Source organism: Poecilia latipinna, unplaced genomic scaffold, assembly GCF_001443285.1.
Source record: "Poecilia latipinna isolate Pla-1442-1.1 unplaced genomic scaffold, P_latipinna-1.0 Scaffold260, whole genome shotgun sequence".
NCBI lineage: Eukaryota > Metazoa > Chordata > Actinopteri > Cyprinodontiformes > Poeciliidae > Poecilia > Poecilia latipinna.
Window position 1 is genome coordinate 111,045 of NW_015112876.1, and position 21,207 is coordinate 132,251.

At 37.8% G+C, this 21,207-nt stretch overlaps 1 protein-coding gene across 4 annotated transcripts in view; it reads right to left on the reverse strand.

The window, feature by feature from the left end:
• Window positions 1–488: 488 nt before the first annotated feature.
• The window catches only part of LOC106947881 (rho guanine nucleotide exchange factor 10-like protein), a 122,690-nt gene continuing 101,971 nt past the window's right edge, over window positions 489–21,207 (reverse strand). For all 4 annotated transcript variants that reach the window (XM_015033183.1, XM_015033185.1, XM_015033182.1 and 1 more), the window contains 6 exons: window positions 18,462–18,676; window positions 17,479–17,636; window positions 14,789–14,931; window positions 7,180–7,351; window positions 2,551–2,673; window positions 489–2,000 (listed from right to left, as the gene is read on the reverse strand). In XM_015033183.1, coding sequence (XP_014888669.1) covers window positions 1,450–2,000; window positions 2,551–2,673; window positions 7,180–7,351; window positions 14,789–14,931; window positions 17,479–17,636; window positions 18,462–18,676 — 1,362 coding nt within the window. In that variant the 3' untranslated portion in view covers window positions 489–1,449. The remainder of the gene's footprint in view (window positions 2,001–2,550; window positions 2,674–7,179; window positions 7,352–14,788; window positions 14,932–17,478; window positions 17,637–18,461; window positions 18,677–21,207) is intronic.

Consider the following 21,207-nt stretch of genomic DNA (forward strand, 5'->3'; position numbering starts at 1 on the left):
ATACCACTTTTGATTCAACATTCTTGCAATTGTTGGGAGAATACAAGGTCCTTGTATAAGTTCAATAGAGAACCAACAGTACCTTTTATATTTACATTCCTTTTAAAATTATTAATCACTATTTTTTACAACGGTTTTTAAAATTCTTAGGATGTTAACAATAGATTACATAATATTTTAGGTGATCTTAAAACATGAAGGCCGACAAGCTACAAAATAGGGAGGTTGTTTTATGTTAGCGTGAACATTCATTTAAATAAAAAAAAAGATGATTAGTAGTTGTATTAAATTTGCTTTTGGAAATCTTTTCATACTATGCTTCATAACAAAAGCAAAAGACATGATGCCTACTTGTTAGATGTAAAATTTTACCATTAAATTCACACCGAATCCTCCTTATGATAATAAAGACACTCGTTGCGTTCTCTGTTTTCAGCTGTCCACAATGTTTCATTCAAATCTTGTGTTGATTTGTAACATGTTTTTGATATGCAACCTCTGTTTGGGGGTATTAACTGGTTTGTGTGCACATTTGTACTGATTTTCTGGACAGTGAACAAAGAAGCAGAAAAAAAAGGCTGCTAATACTAAAGGATGATAATTAGCAAAACTTGGTAATGAATTTCTAAATTCTACAACAGAAAGGTTTATCAGAGAACTCTATCACATAGTAACTTAGCTCCAAAATCAATTGGTGTGAAGTTTGTACTGACATGTCAGACCAAAACAAAAGGATTCACCAGCTGTTCAGAGCAAAACACTTATTTCTAAATACTGCAACAATAAAGATTTCAGTTTTTTTAAAGAAATGCACAGATTATTTTTTCATACATATTTGGAGGTGTTATTTGTTCACATTGTACGGGATGAAAAAACAATATATGCAGGCAAGACTAATAAAGTGATGCTGATGTGCTTTGTGATGCAATGTTTGCCTTCAGCTTCCAGCTCTAAGACCGATGGGATCTCTCCTACAGGATCACGTATATAACCCATCCATTTCTAACTGTGCAGAGCATGGTGGCTTCTCCTCAAAGGCATGCTGTCCATGGACACTCTTATTTGAAGTCCTCTGCAGAAAATAAATGTGGCAGAGCACATGCGGCTTTGATGAGGTTAAAGTGAGGCATATCAGTCTTAACTAAAGCAGGAGGAGAAACCAGATCAGTATGACAGCATGGAACTGATCTGTGGTGACCTCTGCCACCGCTGGTAAGATGACGATACAGAGTCCTGAACATTTAAAGCATCCTTTTAGACCGATAGTGTCTGTCACAAACAGCATGTCTTGGCTTCCTTTTTCCACAGGGTGATGACAGAATGTCAAGCTCTGTGACAGAGGCAGCGTTTCCTCATACATTCAAATCTGCTAAATTTGTGTAGCAGGTGATTCGAGGCAAAGTTGAGCAGATGTTGACAAAAACAAATCCTGTTGTCTTTTTCTCCATATCACACGGTCAGTGGGAGTTGCCATACCATAAGAGTGTTTTCTAAAGAGTCTCCACTTGTCCTAGAACCTACCCCTATTCCTTCCTTCAGTCTACGAAAACCTTTTCCTCCTGATATGACTGCAGCAGATATCACCCTGTCCCTACGCACCGCGTCCTTCTCACATGGACGTCCTCGAACCCACATTTCCGGGTCATCGCTGAGTTCGTAGATAGATCCGTCCTCCACGCTGTGCTCCAAAGACTCCAGGGACGAGTCGGAGGCCTCGTCCCCGTGAGCTGTCAGTGGCCGTCCCGGTAGTCCTGATGTGGAGCGCAGCCTGTACTGCAGCAGAACGCCCCGTCCTTTTCCTTTCTCTTCTGCTTTGTAGCAACTGGAAGGTTGCAAGGATTCCTGTGAGGAGGAGTCACTTCGGTCTTCACCTCCACAGGCAGAGTCTGGTCCGTCCCCAACAGAATCCCTCTTGAGCAGATCAGGAGACAAAGTGCTGGTGGTTGCCACAAGAAAGTCCACAGGTCCACAATGAGCATTTAGAGAGATCATTCCCTTTCCTGTGAAAATTAATGCACATTTAGGTTCCATTCATGAGAAAAAACACTGGGACCAGGTGGACGTCAATCACATGCTCAATAAGAATGTTATGCAACCTGAATAATGTGGAATAAAAAATGACTTGAACCTCACTTTCCATCATGCCATTAACAGTGTACTGAAATTATTTTTCATAATTTTGTGACTGTTGAAGCAATAACTCTACCCATAGCTTGTGGGGCATTTACATATTATTCAATAAACTCACTTGCAATAAGGCGGCTGGGAAGTGAAGGCTGTGCAAGTGGGGAAGTAACCACCTTATTCACTTGGTATGACAAAACACTGCAAAGCAGTTTTTAAATATTCTGCATTTATATATATGGTATATATATATGGTATGCATAATGATTTGTGGGTTAGCTGCCTGAAAATATTTTCACTGATTCCCACAGTCGCATAACAAAAATGTGAAGTGTGACCTCTATAATGGACAGTGCAGAGTAATTTTCCATCGAAAACAGTTTCTTCCCGTCTCTTTTGACCTCAGAAGATGATGTTCAGCCATACCTGTTATTTTGGGGATGCCCTCCAGTTTAGGAACTGGAAGAGTGATGATTAAACCTTGGGCTGTTCCCACCCATAACAACCCTTGGCAAATTAGAAGACTTGTCACCCGCATGTTCTTTTGACCTGTAATGTAGGAAACATAGACAGAAAATTGATTTTTCCTTGTCAGCTATTGTAAGAGAAAATTACAGTATGTTCTAGTAAAAATATGAGAAAAAAAATACATATTATTGCCGAGTGCTGTGGTAAATCTAATCTTTGAAGCAATTCCCAAAAACTTGGAATTATTTTTCTTGTTGCCAATCCAGATTAAATCCAACATTCTTGGAGAGACCACAGACATTGCAGACATTTTTTGTTTGAGATCTGTGCAGTTTTGTGGTTTCACACGCTGCTCTACAGGTGTTTGTGTCTGGAAACATGTGTCAAACAGAACATGACATGACTGGTAGTGTTGCTCACAGGAGCCAGCTGGTCCCTCTGTTATTCTTCCACTTCTTGCACCAGTGATATTACAAAACCCATTGTACACTGTTTTGTCTGATCATGTTGTATAAATGCCTGTCTGCTGAAAATAAACACAAATCATTTTCATGAAGATAATGAGGACATGGCAAAAGTGGTAGCATCCCTGAGGGGAAAACTTTGAATTAGGCTAGATTTCAGTTTAAAACCTTATATACAGTGGACCTCAAAAGTCTACACAACTCTTTAAAAAGGCCAGGCATTTGTGATTTAAAAAGTTACACAATAATAGATCCTTTTTCCATCTCTAGTGTGTAATGTCATATTCAGTTTAACTAAAAAAAAACAAGTCTCTTAGAATAAATTATCATTAAAAGTCTTGCAACAAGTTGCGTAAGTGTGCACACACTTAAAGACTGAACTTCCTTTTGGTAACATTTCAGCATTTAGCCTTAGTCAGAACACGTCTAGTGTCAGTTATAATAGATCTGCTTAGTCTAAAATAAAGTTCAGGTATCCTTCTTAAAATTTCCTGACATTTAGAGCATGGAGAGCCGTTACAAAGGATTGGAGGAATATTACTGTATACATGTATAACTCAGAATAAGGGTACAGAATAGTTAAATTACACAATAAAGACATCCTAATGAATTTAAAATGATGGAACAACAGTAACAGTACAATATGGATGTACAATATTAGAAAATCTTGCAGCAGCGATAACAAAAATCGCAATGACAATACCAGGTGCAATACAACTGATATGAAAAAAACATTAAAAATAATGAAAGTAAACTGATTTTCTGAATCATCCAGAAATAGAAATCCTATAATTCCATGCACTATTCATATTTTATTGAATAAAACCAATAAGTGAGATTGCATTCTCATTAGAAAGTTGTCGATATGGCAAAAAAGTACTTTAGAAATGGAACCAAACTGGTTCTTCCCTGTGGTTTAAGAAATGTATAAACTTTATACGTTCTAAAATTCTCTCGTATCCTGAACTGTTCTCAGAAGCTGATACTGATGTCCTCTGTTAACATGACAAATTGTGTAACTCAGAGATATGTTTTTCAAACTGAATTTTCTGGATTTTGTTATATAGCATGTTAAAAGGAGCGGGATCTATTTTTGCTGCGTTTGTTTGTACAGTTCTACATTAGTGCCAGCGGAGGAGAACTGCGTTCTTTTCATCCAAGAACATTCATTGTTTCCAGCTAACGCAAGGCTAAAGCAGCATTGTTAAATGTAGGTTTTATTTTTGAATCCATTCTATAATTCCACATGTTTTTGTCTTCCACTGTGGCCTAGTTATCATAAGACCACTTATCATAACATCCATGGCAACCTTAATTGAATTACACCAACACTTATTTTGACACAACCAAGAGAAAGCTCATTTGCATGTGTAGCTGTATTTACACGCTTGTTCTGTGCCATGCTTCAAATTTGATGCTTTGTACAAAAGGCTCAGTGGTGTCATTAATTAATTTATTATCATGCACGAAGATGAGTCATCCAACGAAGGAAACAGATGATGCATGTGTAAGATAAAACAGAAACCATACCATTAAATATTTAATAGTATTTAGGTTGAGTTTTGTTGGAGGGACAGAGCACAGGGGGGAAAAAAAGTCCTTTATTTTAATTCATCTCCCACCTGCTAGTATTGCTGTATAGTCTATTGGAGCTTAAGTGAGCAAGCGATCCTCATGAACACCCGCTCTAAAGGTTACAATGAAGTCTGAATATAAGTCAGGGGATGTGGGGACTATGCTTTGTCTTTGCAAGAGTGATAAAAAGGGATAATGTAAAAGCAGTTGAGATTAAAGAGCTACAGCAACCCCTCCAGCAATCGCCATCCTCCAGTGCTTGCAACAATGTACACACTGCAATATCATGAGGGAGTTGGCATTTTTCCTGAAAAGATGCTTGAAAAGATACATGTCTTTTATGTCAATCAAAATATTTTGGAATATATATATATTTTTTTCCACCCTAAGGATTGATCTATTAAAAGCATTGGTACATAAGAGATCAGCAGTTTCCTTAGCCTCTGAAAGTTCTCTCTTGTTTACTGCAGCTGGAATTCCCCATTGAGTAGAAATCACATTAGAGTAGAAAGGATTAGGGGGTATATCATTACTGCATGTCCTAGCATAAGTCAAGGAGAAACCTAGGGGAGCCGAGACCCAGTGATGAGGGAAAACTATCAAAATTTCATGTTCCGTTTCTGTGGTTGCAGAGTGTCGAGGGAGCTTCTTTTCTCCTGTGAGCTCAACAAATCACAACTTAAGTCAAAGATCCTCCTCTCTTTGTGGACCCTGTAGACATGAGCCTAGCAACTTTTTTTTTTTTTTTTTTTCCCCCTGCAACTTCCCCCAGGGCCAAACCTTAAGGCAACCACATTTCCTTACACATGCTGCATATTTTAAGGAAGAGGAGCGGAAAATGACCTTTGGGCCAGTCGTTTTTTTCTGGATGCCATGATCGTGGAAGTCTGTCCTCCTTTAAATCTCTACTCCAGCACTTAAAGGAAACACAAAACTTTGAACTAAATGAGAAGATGGTTTTCTTTGAAATACATCCCTGTTGTTGTGCTTTGTTTTTTTCAGGCAAAAATCCTCAGTGTGTTGGAGTATCGGATGAAATCCAATACGGAAGGCAAGATGTTATATTTTGTCTTTAAAAAGGTAAATGGTTTTCTCATGTGAGATGAATTTTTTTTGTTTTTGTTTTTTTTTATGAGTAAAGAACCCAAATACCGAAGGGAGTGTACCAAAACTTCAGGACTTGAGATTAAAGAGCTGGATGTATGAACAGGTGGTGATATGTTTATCATAGCTCCTCCCTCAAACAGCAAGTGAAACAGGCATCCACACTTGCTGATAAATATTTCATCCACCAGTAAGGAATGAACACTGCGAGTGTGCCATCTGAGGAATTTGAAATGGACTGACTGAAGCAGCAGTGACATGTAAAATGAAGGTGAGAGGATTTGATGGCAGATCAGATAATGAAACTGGGACAGAAATAAAGTAAAATGAAAACTGTAAAACTCTGGGGTTACTGGTACTAGTACACACACGGGAAATTTAGATGCATTATCAGAAACAAACCTCAAGAAATATTTATTTCCATTGTAATGTAATATTTGAAAAATAACTTGAAGTAACCCATGTAGCATGGTCTGTCTCAGTCAAATGTAAACTTTTCTCCAGGTCCTGTCAAGGTCTAGTCAAAACAACTTTTATTCCCAAAGGTGGCATCTCACGATCTCCAAAATATGAGAATAACATGGCCTGGCAAAGATTTTATGCTTATATAAAAAGTATTTTCTGGCTGCCTGTTGGTACAGGCAGCCAACCATTGTTTGAATGATAAAATAAAGAATTCAGAAAGCTTTTAAATACTGATATAATCCATCGGGTTTTTAATTAACTTTCATTATCAATTGTTGCTGGTAGAAAACGTAAACATGAGCTTGTCTGTTAATCAGTAGAACATCACACAGCGAGCCTGCTTCAGATTTGTTGATCAGTATTCCTTGATGTGTTTGAAATTCACTTGGATCAAATGTCTTGTCCTTTTTGTTTCTTATTGGACTGTATACTGTGTTATTCTGTGTCTATGTAAAGTTCTTGCAAGATTTTGCCCACAATACCCAACCTGTCTCTCTCCAGAAAACAAGTGGAGGTGGGCGATGGGGGCACATAAGCAGATAAAAAGCTGAAAGTCATACAGTTTACATCTGATCAACTGAATCACTTTGCTCTCTTCTGTTTTAATTTTACGACAGTTTTAATTCTGGTATTTGAAGCTGATGAAGCTGACTCTTAGTTTCATCTGAATTTTTACATTTATCGCTTAAATTAAAGTAGGTACAGAACAATACTGGAAATTATCAGAGAATAATAATCTCTTTGTTCTCTTGATACATTTTTGCATCCATATACAAACAAAAATAACCCCCCAAAAGAGGGAAAAAACCCCAACAAAATTACTAAAGTTGGTACCAAGTAAAATATTTTTAGAACAAAGCATAACATATCAATAAGAAAACTGTTCAGCAGAAACCATTGCGTAAAATTTTATGAAACAATAAACTCATTTTTTATATATATATCTGAAGCATATGAATGATGTGCGTTGTCTGTTTACCAGTGTTCTGCAGCATTGAACGTGTTGAAATGTTGATTTCCTGCAGAAGCTCCAGTGTTTCTGTATGAAAGAGACGAATGGAGGAGCCCTCTGAGAAGGCCATCCACACCCCCCCACCAGCACAGGCCATATGTGTAACACTGATCATTGGGTCTGGATGGACTTCAAATTTCTGTAAGAAAAAAAAAATGGATTAACAATTAAAGTGTAAATAATACCCCTGTGAAAGCACAAGCTCACCCCAGACAAATTTTGAAAAATTCCAACAAAGTGGGCGGAGCCAAGAGACACTGAGGGGCACAGCCAAGTGTGGGGGTGAGTGGAGGGGGTTAAGTGGGGCTGTGGTCAGGATGAAAGAATCTCTGTTGCCAACTTGACACTTCTTCATTATATTTAGCAACTCTTTGAACTCTTTGTTTTTTTCCCCAAAAAGTATCTACTAACAAATCTCGCAACTTTTTTTTATTACTGGATACGTTTATGGCGACATTGTGTGCAGGCACCAGTCGCTCTGCAGCTCTGCTGCAGCCCTGCTGTGTCCTGAGCGAGCGTGCTGCAGTGAGTCCCACAGCACAGCAGTCAGTCACACACAGCCATCCGTCCTCCAGCATAACGCCAGTAGTCTGAGCAGAGAAGACCCATTCCACTTCATGTTCACTTAGAGAATATATCACACATCACGTGCAGAGCTGAAACAGTAGTGATCAATGCTCTTCATTCTCGCAGTTCCATCTCCTGATTTGCCACCAGAGGTGCGTCTGAGTGAGATGTTTTTATGTCCAAATGCGATACTATTGGTCACGTAAAGCTTGTGACCAATAGGAAAATTCAACTGCAGTAGCCACCACTGAGATGACGGCAGGTAAATTATAGCAGAATTAAACAAATTTACATTGGCTTGTCAATATTTGCACTGAAACATTAAGAACGTACCCTTAGGAACAAATGTAGATACTTTATGTACTAAAAGAAAAGTTGATTTAGTTGATTAGTTACTGTTTAAGATGCTTGCTAAGCTCTCTTACTGATGCTGTCCCAGGATTTTGAGCAATGTTTCCTTACAAACCTCTGACACTTTTAGCTGAATTTATGTCGAGGTTAAATTACATACAAATGGCTGTATTTTCTAATAAGTGGACTTTTGAAGACAATTTTTTCCATTGGATTTCACAAAGGGTTATCACAGTAAAATAGGCTAAATACATGTGCAAGTTAGACTTTTGCAAATATTTAATTAAAAACAGAAATTCATAGCCACTTAGATTCCTGCTGTGTTGTTTCTTGATGGTTAGCATATTAAATCCTAGGGAAATATTTGATGAAAAATGAGAATAGAAAAAATGTTCAGGGGTGAGGAATATTTTTACAACCTACTCTGTACATTCACACAATAGGATATATTGATTTCTGCAGACTTGGCTAAAGAGTTTTAATATTTCAATCATTATTCTAAATCAACTATTAAAGCCCCCCATTTTTAACAGTTTAAAGCATCATTTGTTTATCGGTTGTTAATGTTGACTGATGAGGTCAGCAGAGACCCCCCAAATCACATCCATTTGTTGCCACAAACTTGCTTTTGCAAATTAGATCTAAATGTCCCTCTTAATTTCATAATTTGCAGAGTCCCAGGTCCATAGAGAATGTTTTTTTTTTGCATCATTCTTGCAGCTTCTATCTTTTAAAGAGCACAATGTAGCAAGAGTTTCAGGCACACAGTCTTAATGAGTTGTTTGAAATAAATGCAATGAGCCTTATCGTGGCAACACATGCAGCCCCTGCGGTCTTTGGCGTGACAAGGGGTGGTTTGGGCATAATCTTGGAACTCATATCACCGTCAATACACAAGTTGCATAAAACTGGGCAATTACTCAGCTTTGGGGTGGGGGTGACTGAGTGAGGATGAGAATTTACCACCCACCCCAACCCAAGTGCACTGGCAGACAGGGATTACCACCTGTTTGTGCGCCCTTGCCAGTAGGCCTTCCTTTGTTTGAAATTAGGGAAAAGAAGCCTTTGATGTTTTTTTCTCTTTTAATTGATGCTCCAGCAGCGGGCGCCTTATATAGCTGGGAAACTATATATAATACATCTCAGTGTTTTTGCAGTGATCAAAAAGTTCAATATTTATAATTAGAAGGTACATTTTGCCCCCAGTAACCCACTTTTAATCAAACAGGACGAGCTTGCACAAAAACGGTGTTCAGAGTTTCATCTTCCTATACGTTGCATCGCATAATTATCACATTAATCATTATCAAGCATGGTGGAGCTAACAGCGACTTTCAGCTCATCAATTCCTGACATACTGTGGTTGCAGATTGCCATCTTGCCAGCCATATGTCTGAAACCACCTGGAGGGCGTTCTGTTAAGTGAAGAACAGTACATCACAGGAGACCGAAGGAGTCCAGAAAAGCAAATCACATAAGACGCTAGCATGTCTTTAATATTTCTAGTAAAGTAATATATGCATTTAATCTAGTTTTACACTGAGTAGCTGAATTCCCTAAACATTTTATGATATATAGTCACTGTGGACCAAATGTGCTGAATGCCTGCTGAGCTGTGTCATATACAGGGATAAGTACAAGTCACAATGTTGCCCCCAACCAACAATCTGGTATTAGTCTACTGAATCCAGCAAGATGAGGTAGTCAGTGAAGCTTGACAGTAGTAATGTGCCCTTTTCCACTCAGCTCCGCAGTGTCACACTAACGGCAACATCCCTCCTATAGTCCACCTCCAGCGGCGGGAAATAACAGCAGAGGCAGAGTCGCAAACACTACAGCTGGTCTGAACAGCTCATTAGTCCTTCATTACACCAGGCGACAAGGTGTCTTTGTCCTTTGCCATGAGCTGAATCCACATCTCCACTGTGAGGGCGAGGGAGTGGACAGGGCAGCTGAGTGATAGGTTAAACCAAGAGGAGCAGAAAATAATATGGTGAAGAAAAGAACAAGGGGATGCCAGTAAGTACTGATCAGAGCCTGCAAGCACCATGCATGTCCTTTTACGTTAAGGCCTGGTAGAATCTGAGTGAAAGAGACCTCTGCAGTGGCCTTTAACACAAAGATCAGGCTATAAAAAGCAAAAGCGTCAGTGCTAACAGCAGATTCAATCAACCCCTACTGTCTGACTAAATTGTAGATAAAATTTGACTTGATTGGTTAAGATTTTCTTAATTTTCTCTCCAATTAAGCTGTTTCAAAATCCGATTGTCATCCTCAATTCCTGCTGCTATTTAGCCCTTTTATATGCTCTGATTAAATGTAAATTGGGTTTATAGTTTTTTTGTTTTTGTTTGTTTGTTTGTTTGTTTTTTGCTATTTCACTTACAGTTTAAGGCTTCTGTTAGGAGTAAAATGGTTTTCAAAAAACTATTCAAAACTAAGACAGTTTTATAAGACGTGGACCTTGGTAGAGAGAGCGGTTCAGAGCATGGCTGTAATAGGTTTTGCAAAAAGAAACAAAAATAATGAGCCGATGCCACAGACAGCTCAGCAACAAAATAGCCCACTGAGACATCATTTTAATATCTCTCTGCCACTTAACTTTCAGCGCTCACCTCTGTTCTCTAAGAAATATGCAGAAGGGTATAAATCCAGTCACTTTGATTGTGAAAAGAAAGCTGCATGGATTCAGATTTTGTAGTCTCCAAAGGATAATACTGGCCCACAATGGGGATAAGAAAGAGTTTAAGACATTTAAAAATATCATAAATGTTCTTACAGAGAAATATACAGAATTTTGAAGACAATTTTCATTCACTTATTCTTTTGTAAAGCTTTGGCCCACCAATGTGGATTTTAGCTGAAAGCAAATTTGCTTTAGTTATAACATAAGTAGGGTTGTCATGATGCAAACACTTCAAAAACGACAAAGGTACTAAGACATAAATATTTTATACTGCAGAAACATGGTTCTTTTAAATTAAGAGCAAAAAACATGTTTAATTACATGTTATGTAATTATGGAATAATTCAGCCCTCATTTAGAAAGATATACAATTTAAAATAGTCACTTCCAGGTTTGGTAAAATGGTAAACAAGACAACACTTCATATAAGTGGTAATATTCTTTAAGGAAGTATGTACCTTTGATTCAGTAATTATTTTATTATGATTGTGCAACACTTAGACTTATCCCATATTTTCACATAATATGGAATATTATGTGAAAATATAATATCCCATATTATACTGTATCCAATATCATTGAATACAGTGACAGATGTGCTGAGTTTCTATGACTTGTCTTTAAAGCCAAGTATTCAAAGATCAAATTCTGTCCATAGTGAAATATATTGAAATGTTGATTAAATTACCAGGAAGCTTTAAATTATTTTGGATGACCTGATGAATGACCAAGGCTATTTGCTGACCCTTCTGTCGCCAATTAACATGTTGGCTTTTTCTCCATTAAAGTAAAAAAAATTCCCAGATTTGGTCTGAAAGGACGAACTGGCTTATAAACCAGCTGCTTTAGCCGCAGGAACTTAATTTATTTCTGTATAGTATGGTATAATTTGGTTATCCTGTACATAATTTCCATTTACCCCAGTAGTGGGTAGACAATGTAATGAAATAATACAAAGATGAAGGCTAAAACAAATAGTGCTATCAAACTTCCTTAGGGTTCTGCTGGTGCCAATTTAGAAACCACAGGAAACGGTCTTGTTCTTCCAGAAAGAGTAAAGGTTATTTTTTAAATAACAACAGATTTAGAATTCAAGACTTGTAACAAGATGCTTGACTGCAGGATGAGTCGCAGAAAATGAAACAGGGCAGCGATGTCCAGTAAAGTCATAGAAAAACAATTTAACAGTGCAGCAAATTTTACAAAACAATGACAATCCATGTAGAAAAGCAACACAACCAAGAACGTGACTGTTCAAACCTGTCCTGTCATCTTGGAGGAGCAAACATAATTCTTGTTCAGGTTCTTTACATGCACAGCGGCTCCTGTGCAGCTCGTACCCTTGGGTCCACATTAGTGAGTAAGACAAGGTTAGAAAAGAGGTAACTAGAGCTGACCTGCGAAGCTCACTGGGAGACACCCTGAACCAGAACTGTGCTTTCATTGCGTGGCCAATCAGCTGCTTAAGCATGAGTCTCTAGAGGACAGGGTAAGGGAAGAAGAGGTGATGAACAAAAGGAGACATTTCAAGCTCAGCTCTTTCCTGATTATGTGGATCTTGGAGCTGACTTGGTAAGCAGCTGTCCTTTTAGTGAAAGTCCAGATTTGTCAACTGCTTCTCCTCATTTGCTGCAGCTTACAGCCATGATAATGAGTAATTACACCATGTTAGAAAACGAAGGTTTGGAAATCAGGACGTATTAAAAAAAAAGCCTTGGCTGGTGCTAAAATTAAGCAATTGCAACCTCAGATAAGCAAACAACATATGGTGTATTTCACTATGTCATTAATTATATAACTAGGACTTTGTCGGGAAAACAGAGTAGGGATTACATTGTAATGCACTGAAGGACAGCCGTTTACAAGCAACAATCTAAATTAATGGCCTTCTGTGAGTTGGTATTAGTCCCCATTACGTGTTTAGGAATTGTGTCCAATACACTCCAATGAAACACTTTGACTCCTTTCTTCTGTAGACCAATCTTAGTCCCCATTTTAGCTGTCAGTGTTGGAGTGCAAGGGCTCCAGATGCTAAATTCAGCGTTATGAATTGTTGCTCTTTGACAAACCTTTTTTAAAAGTGTAGGAGGGGAGGGAGGGGGGTAATGTTTCTTAAAATGGTACTGCAATGATATTCAGTATTTAAATGCTATCTGAGACTTAGGGTAGGGAATCATTTTTTTGCAATTTCTCTGAGTAGCAAGATCGCATAAAGTGGTGCTTCAAACTTTTGGACGAATTGCCTTGAATACCTTTTGTATTGCCTTGAACATTTTCCATTTGTTAAAAATTCTTCTCGTGATGGAAGAATGGACAGTTGATTGGTTGGAAAAACGCCTTGTAAACCTTTCTGGTTATTTTGGACAATAACAATACTTTTATCATCTTGCTGATGCCAAATCCACATAACATCTTGTCAGTGCTAGTGATGCATACGGAGGTTTGTGGGCTCGGGGAGTTCAGTTTCACAGAGATGAATCGGCGACTGGACAGAGACTAGCTGAAGGGAGCCGAGGCTCACTTAACTTCATTTTCATTACATGTTGAAATGAAGACTATATCTGATCTAGTTTATATTCTCCAAAAAGTGAAGCTACTGCTTTTTTTTTTTTTTTTGCTTGTTTGATAAATGTTATCAATCCTACCAGTAAAATGTGAACTTATTCAGCCTGCATGTATTTACTACATATGCTTTTTTATTCTCCAACATAAAACTCAATCTATTTATTCAACTATGTCCAATCTCCTTTGACATATAATTAAATGGTAATGGGTTTCAGTTTGGTCTCTCAGTATCATGTTTACCTTGCCCAGAATAATTTGGTTTTATGTCATTCATTATCATAGACCACAGCCAGAAAACTCGCACTGCTCTACACTCTTACTGACAAATCAAAAAGAGAGAACACCTCGGAGGATAACTGCACAAAAAATGGAAATAATGACAGACACAACCGCCAGTTTGACTTTTAGAAAATGATAGTGCAAGGCACTGTGTCATCACTCACAGTTCCTGCAGTATAGCTTATTTGTGTAGGGCTTCTACACATTTTTTATGAATCTACAAGAGGGCCTGCCTCGTTGTCCATGTAGTGGCTCCAGTGGCAGTAAATCTTGATGACATTGCAGATTAGATTGCTGGCTCTCAAAGGTTGTATTCATAAATCTTCCCTGAAATGAAAGAATATTACCTCAAATGTCGCACGAAAAAATATATGTAAAGATAACATAATGTCTTGTTGGTTCTCTAAAGCTTTAGCGACGTTTTAGTTTAAAAAAATTACAGAATTCTGTTGACAGAATATGTTAGGATTAATAGAAGAATCCGTTTCCTTTATTTTTGTTTTCAAAGTAGTATTTCTGAATTGTTTTTACTTTTAAGGATGTTTTTTTTTTTACAGTTTAGCAATAAATTGAGTTTTTAATAAATAGTGTACTTTTTGGGAAATTTAATTTCAGAGCAGGTAAAATGCCTTTGCCAGCAGGGTTTTAAAAGTGATGGTTACCTTGAAAAAGCACCTTGACTTCTGATTACTCCGTAAAAATGTATCTTGGTTACTTTACTGATTACTTGATTTTATAAGTAATTAACTTGGATTACAAGTTACTTTATTACTTACATTCAGCAGCTGTAAACAGCCTCAACATAATGACAACTTGGGTGAGTAAATCTTGTTTAAGGGCAGCATTTCAGAAATAATGTCCGAGTGCATCTGGAGAAATTGAACTTCATTTTCTAAGAGATTTAGAAAATAAAACTTAATTTGTTACTGATTTAAAAAAAAAAATAAGAAGGGCTAAGAGTGGGGATGGAGTTTTTTTTCTTTTAATTAAGTTCTTTAAGATCTCTAGGTATTGTGATGCATTTCTGTATTTATTCTTCTTTTGCGATTAGGTCACTGTTGAAAAAGAGATTTTGTTATGAAAATTTTAACCCATAAACAAGAGTTTCAGGATACTACAGGGGTTTACCTGAGTCGTAAGGGTAGATATTTGTATGACTGTGACAGAGTTCCCACAGCTTGCCCACACAGATTCATCCAGCACCAGCAAAGTCCGAATTGGCTCCGCTCCCAGGCTAACGCATATTGGAGATTCAGGGTCCCAGAGGTCATCTGCAATAACACATAAACCTTTTTATCTCAAAGATTAACAGAAAAGTCGAAAAATCATAGGCTTTCTTTTTTTTTTCCACGGTAGCTAATAAACTACAAAAACAGGCCCTCAGCATTTACTCTAACAGTGTCATATGGAGTGAGGCAACTGTGGTCAACTTAAACCACCAGTTTCAATGAGCAAACTTGTCAATGGAAAACAGCGAGAACATCAGTGAAGAGGGTTCAGTAAAGGTCTTTTTTTCTGTTTCTGTGAAACAAGTGATGTGACAGAAAGTTTGCAGTGGGTTGAATAGAACTATGGTTTTCTATTTGAATATTAAAAAAAAGCGACACTGTAAATCAGCACACACTGTGCAGAACAACATTTGCTTCTTCACCACCCACATACTAATAAGTTTCGAGTAAACTTTAATGCACTCTCCCACTGTGTTATCACCAGCTTCTGTCCCTGTTTGAAAGGAACTCCAGTTCTCCATGTCTCATCAGATCATTTTGCCTTATTGGTGTGAAAGTGAAGCAGACCTTTTTCTTGGAGTCCTAATCACAAGGCCAGACCTTGCAGGTAACACAAAAGCCCATTTTAAAGGGGATTACACAAGCCTTTCCATTTGCTGTGCCTTAATGAAGGGAAATTAAAGAAGGGGGTGCATTCAGCCATTTAATTAACATTTTCAGTTGTTTATTTTTCCCTTTCATAGAAGAATAGCTTTACAATACCTTCTGACTTCCACAGGTTAATTGTTTGGCATGTTCTAAAGGTCATTTTCCCACCTTTTCAAAATTCACACTTGCAAATGCGCCTCTGATCCTCTGTTAACCGGAGCCTTGACAACATTTCTCCATCTTTAAGGCCACATTTACACAGTGTCGATTTTCGGTGAAACTGTAGCATTCTTGTTGCGAGTCAGATGGGCACTTGGATGTCTCCAGTGATCGGAATCTCTGACATTGCCACTTTTTGAAACCAGATCTCAGAGTGGAACTTTTTGTTAAAAACCCCCCATGGAGGTGTGAAGTACTACGCAGATGTGAAAGCAAACATGCGCGGGACGGTAGGCTGCAGGGTTTGTTCTACGACAGATAACAACAAAAACAACGGTGGATTGCACTGTGCTGCGTGTGCCACTCACCCTGCTCAGCTCAACATCACTTCTGATACAGAATATGTATGCGTCACATGAGCACTTGGTTTATCGGAGACGAGTTGCTGCTTTCTAAATGGGGGCGAAGCAAGTAAGGTAAAAGCCAAAGGTCAAAAGCACATGTGCAGCTTGGCAAGATGACAACAGCAGATTCAAGGTGTCTTTGCAGTCTCATCTAAATGTGGAACATTTGCCCAGTAAACATCCAATAATAATTGTGTTGATGTTCCTAAAGACAGGGAATGTGCTTGTCACGTAGCATCAAATTTCTCACCAGAACGCTAGCCTAATGTTTGATGGACATGTCTTGAGAAACTAAAGCTAAAGCAAACCTAAAACAAAGCAGTAATGTTTTAGGGGTTTTTTTGGTGCAAGTGTCAGGTTTCTGGTTGTTGCAGACGGTATCATGCTTGACAAGGGCATGAATCTTTAACAGGTGTGCCAAATCCACAAACATTCTCTGACACCCTCGGGAGCTCTTCTCCTGTCCTTTATTGTTATATATATCTATAAAGCATGAATAGTAATATTTAATCAGCATGCAGCAGCTTGGTGTAATTAATCATTCTCTCAGCTTGGGAGAAGTGGGGAGCGCAGTAGGCAGACAGGCACGCTGACATACTTTGGCCAGGTAAAAGGAACCCACTGATAGAGCTATTGTGCTCCTGCTGGCTCTGAAGACTGCAAACCTCTGCTGAGATGGTGTTAAGCCCCATTGGCCTTGTGCAACGCCTGACTAAACATGGCATGCCATCTACCACATGGTGAAGTGTTACGTTCATATTTGCAGTGGGTGTGAAAAATCCCTGTGAAGGGAAGGGGAAAAACATTATGACAAAAAGTAATTTAAAGGCAACCGTTTTGGCAGCTCAAAAATAATGAATGCATTCTGTGATTTTATTTCCCAAACGGCAATATTTATAGGGTAAGTAAATAACAAGTTTTCCTTGAATATAATAGTTTTTGTGATAGCTATGTGAAGTGTGAAAACTGTTACAGTAATTATTTCAAGGTTTGAAGAAGATAGCTTATAAATGACCCAATCGTGTCTTTAAAACACAAGACACCCAAATCATCTGATGTTTCAATATGAATAAATAAACTAGCATAACAAAAAAATATAAATTAACTTAAAAAAATATTGCTTTCTCTTTGTATGCTTTTCCAGGGTTGTAAATGTAAGCATTAAAATAAGTTAATATAATCATTCCAACATGCCTTTGTTCCTTAAGCACTGTGTTTTTATTAAATTGTTTTGATTTTTTTTTTTTTTAGCATAACTAAAAAATGTTTTTCCCTTCAGAGGGACTGCACCTAAGATATTACCCATAACATACAACAAAAAAATAAATAAAAATAAAACCATTAGTACAGACAGAAAGGGACTAACCAAGAACCTCACCATTGTTATTTCTTCCATAAACCATCACTGTACCATTCCGCAGACCCGCAAACAGGAAGCGAGCGGAGTGCTTCAGGCACAGCACAGGGCAGCCCTCTGGGTTGTGGAGGGTCAATAGGCATTGTGCTGCGGTGTCCGCGCTCCCATAGACCAGAATGCTGAAAGCACAACAGTAGCACGAGCAAACATGATAAATGAGTGTCATTTGAAATGACAGAGTAGCTCGTTTTCATGCAGTTTGATTTAACAGTGCACGAAGCATTTCACATGTGGAACCACTCTGTCTTTCGCTTGCTTTAAATGCCACCTGAACTTTGCAGGATCTTATTCTCCTCACGATGAAAACTGCATATTGCTGTTTATCTCTGGCAAAATAAAAAAAAAAAAAAATCTGCAGCATTGGAGCTGACAGTCTTATGAGACTTGAAATTGTTAATTTGTTTTTCTTTTTAATTCTTTTTTTGCATAGCTAGATTAGTTCTTATTTTTTCCCTAGATAGGTTACATTAACTGAAGGATAATGAGTCAGAACAAGTAAACTGCCCTGTTCTGTTTTCAGTCACATCTGTGACTAAAAGAACCCCACAATCCCTACTGTTAATTCAGGATACATACAAAGGTAACAATGCATTATCTGAGTGTGCTTTCAGTGAGAAAATCAAAAATCTATTCACTGTTGCTGTGCCTGGAGACTGAGATTAAATCTATCCTGTAAACCTTTTGATCTCCTCAGTGAGGGCATCAAAAGCTTTATTGGATTTAAAAATGAAACTGATCTTTGCACAAGTGGCAGTATTGATACTTTGCAGGAATATCAACTATGACTTCTTGTTCTGATGAAATATTGACAGGCAAATCTTTACAATTGAAAATCTTATAGGAGCTTGGCCAATGATAGTGTCTGATTTTTTTTTATAACAAAAGCTAAACGAAGGTGAACTGAACGGCATTTTGCTACATTTTTTTAAGGATAAAGTGCTTACCGGCCATCATCTAATCCAACACAAATGTTGGTACCGGCCCCTGCTGCAGCCTTGTGAATGCCCACATCTTCCTCCTCTGTTGGTGAAGGCGCCTGCACATACTCCAAGCATCGAATTGCAGAACTGATCTGTAGGCTCTTCACAGCGCGGGGGGTAGGCCTGTTGAGGGAAAAAATCTCTATGTGGCCCTGAAAACCTTCGCCTGCACCAGCCACCTGTATGGAACAAAATAAAATCTCATTGAAAAAGGACAAAGACTTAAGAAAGAAAGACTTAAGCAAGGAATACTGTTTTTAAATTTTAACCTTTCTTCTCTGTGATCTCCTGAAAACTTCAGCTGATCGGATGGATTTTATAAATTACAGAAAATGTTTTCGCATTTTCTCTATTATATAGAGTGACTCCATTTAATAACAAGATTACATTAAATTAATCTGAAGATTTAACATGTTGGTTATAGGAAAATTACTATTATTATGACTGAGGTAATTGCTCATACTTTTGTAATTCAGTCTTCCTCCCCTGCAATCTGTTGTCATGGTTACACTAAAATCAATTTCTCATTCGGTGAGAAGCCTTGTGAGGAGTCTTGAAGCCATTCCTGCCAAGAAGCTGTTGTGTGGCATAAAGCAAGCACAAAGCTGACCTCTCAAAAAAGTTTTTGTCCATCAGAGTAGCTGGATCCGACCCAGTCATGATGCTTGATCGACCTTTACAGACTGGTGTTATAAATGTATTATTTTATATTGTACAACATGGTAAGCTGTCTATTTGTATAAGAATGTTTTTTATTTGTTTCCATGTCGTGGACGTATTTATGGCTTTGGTGACTTTTGAGAGCATGAGCTTTGCATTGACTGCATGGTTCCAAAGTGAGGAACCTGCAGAATATTCCAAAATCCAGTAGTGAGAAATCAATCAAGAGAAACCAACTCATTTCTGAAAAGAGAGGTGAAAAAATAGCAGCAGAGCTGCTGGATTACCATGGTGAAATAAGACTTTGGGATCTCTTAATCTCTTAATTTTCTTTCCCCATTTCTAACCATCCCTCCTAATTTAAAGCAGATCTTAAAAGAATGTGTTATAATGAATAAAATGCTCATTTCTTTATCAGATGTGACTGTTTTTCCTTTAAAAACGTTGGTAACAGTAGAAAGGTGTAATCAATGCTTCAGATACATTTAGTTTGACTGATTTATTAAAGACAATTTTGAAAGTTGATCACCAGTGACTGGTTTATTGACATTCATGCGTTTTGAAGTTAGTAATATCTTTTTCATTCAGCTATGCAAATGTTGCGATACCTGATGACACACTTATTACACAGATTATTCTGTTGAAACTGAGACAATTCAGAAAGCAGTCGTCCTCAGATCATTGTTAAACTGTTTTACATATCTTTAAATTGTGAAGGTCAGAGGAGAACTTGTCTTAGTTTGAATGTTTCTTAGAAGTCAACAATGGAGGCTTAAAAAAAAAGTGTGAATCATTGATCCTTTCAGACCTTGTCATTTTTTATCCCCCCATTCTTTGTCATAGCACATTGCATAATATCATCCCAAGAAGATCAAACAATCATCTAAACGTCTACAATCTTTTCATCACTGAAGAACAGAGAGGGTCTCATAAGTTTCTGAAGAGCTATGAGTTGCCTGACAATGAGTTTTTTTTTTTTTTTTGCTGCCTAGATCAAATATGAGATATAATGCTACAGTCAAGCAAAGATAAAATAAAAATAAAATCATTTTCAATTAACTCAACTTCTTATAAGAAATTACACAAGGTCACGCCATACACTTCCAGATTCTGTTTTCAGGACCAATGAAATTTAATATCGACATAGAGCAGCTGGGAGTCTATGGTGTTTGGTCGCAGTTTGGAAAATAATTCTCTCATACAGCATCTAAAGATGTCTTTGAGACTTCCACGAGCAAAAGGGCCGCAAAAACAATACCATACTAAGGAAGACAGCAAGATATTCACATGAAACTACACCAGTCATAACGAGTGCAAGAGGATCCAACATGTCAGAGTGAGTGGAAATCTAACAAGCCAAGATTTAATTGGGGCTTGACTTCGTATGTGCCACTGCTGTATTGGTTTTTAAGTTTCCTTTAAATTCCCAGTGCTGAAATAAAAATAGGAAAACAGAAGTCATCCAACCTCTCTCTGATAAAATTTCACTTAAGGTGGCATTGTTGTCACTGTCAAACAATTCCTGTGTTGTGCTTTGGTTCTAATGTGATTTAAATTGTTATGCCTGTAGGAGGTCAGACAAATATGACTTTCATAGAAAAAAAAAAATCCCACCTACTTGCTGTAAAGACAGCAAGGAATTATTTCCTCTGTATAAATCATAACATGTGAGTGGGACATGGGCTAAATATAGTCTTTAGCTTTTCTCTGCAACACTCATCCTTATTTGCATGCAATCATTTGTTTGATTTGTATCAGCACACAGAATCTGGACAGGAGCAATCCTTTGGGCTCTTGAAAATGAGCCAGAACAAATAATGGTCTGTTGCACAGGGTGAAAAGAAGATTGGGAGCACTCATCTTGCAGCAAAGCCCCCCTTCCCCCCTCCTCCCTCCAAAGCAGAACAGTTTCAAGTCACTGAAGAACAACAGCCAGAAGCAGCCCAGACTCAGCCAGGCATTTTAACATTCTTTTCTCATATTCTTCTAATTTAAGTTGTAAGTATCTGTTGAAAATGCTGCGTTCTGGTGACATCATCGCCATTTATAC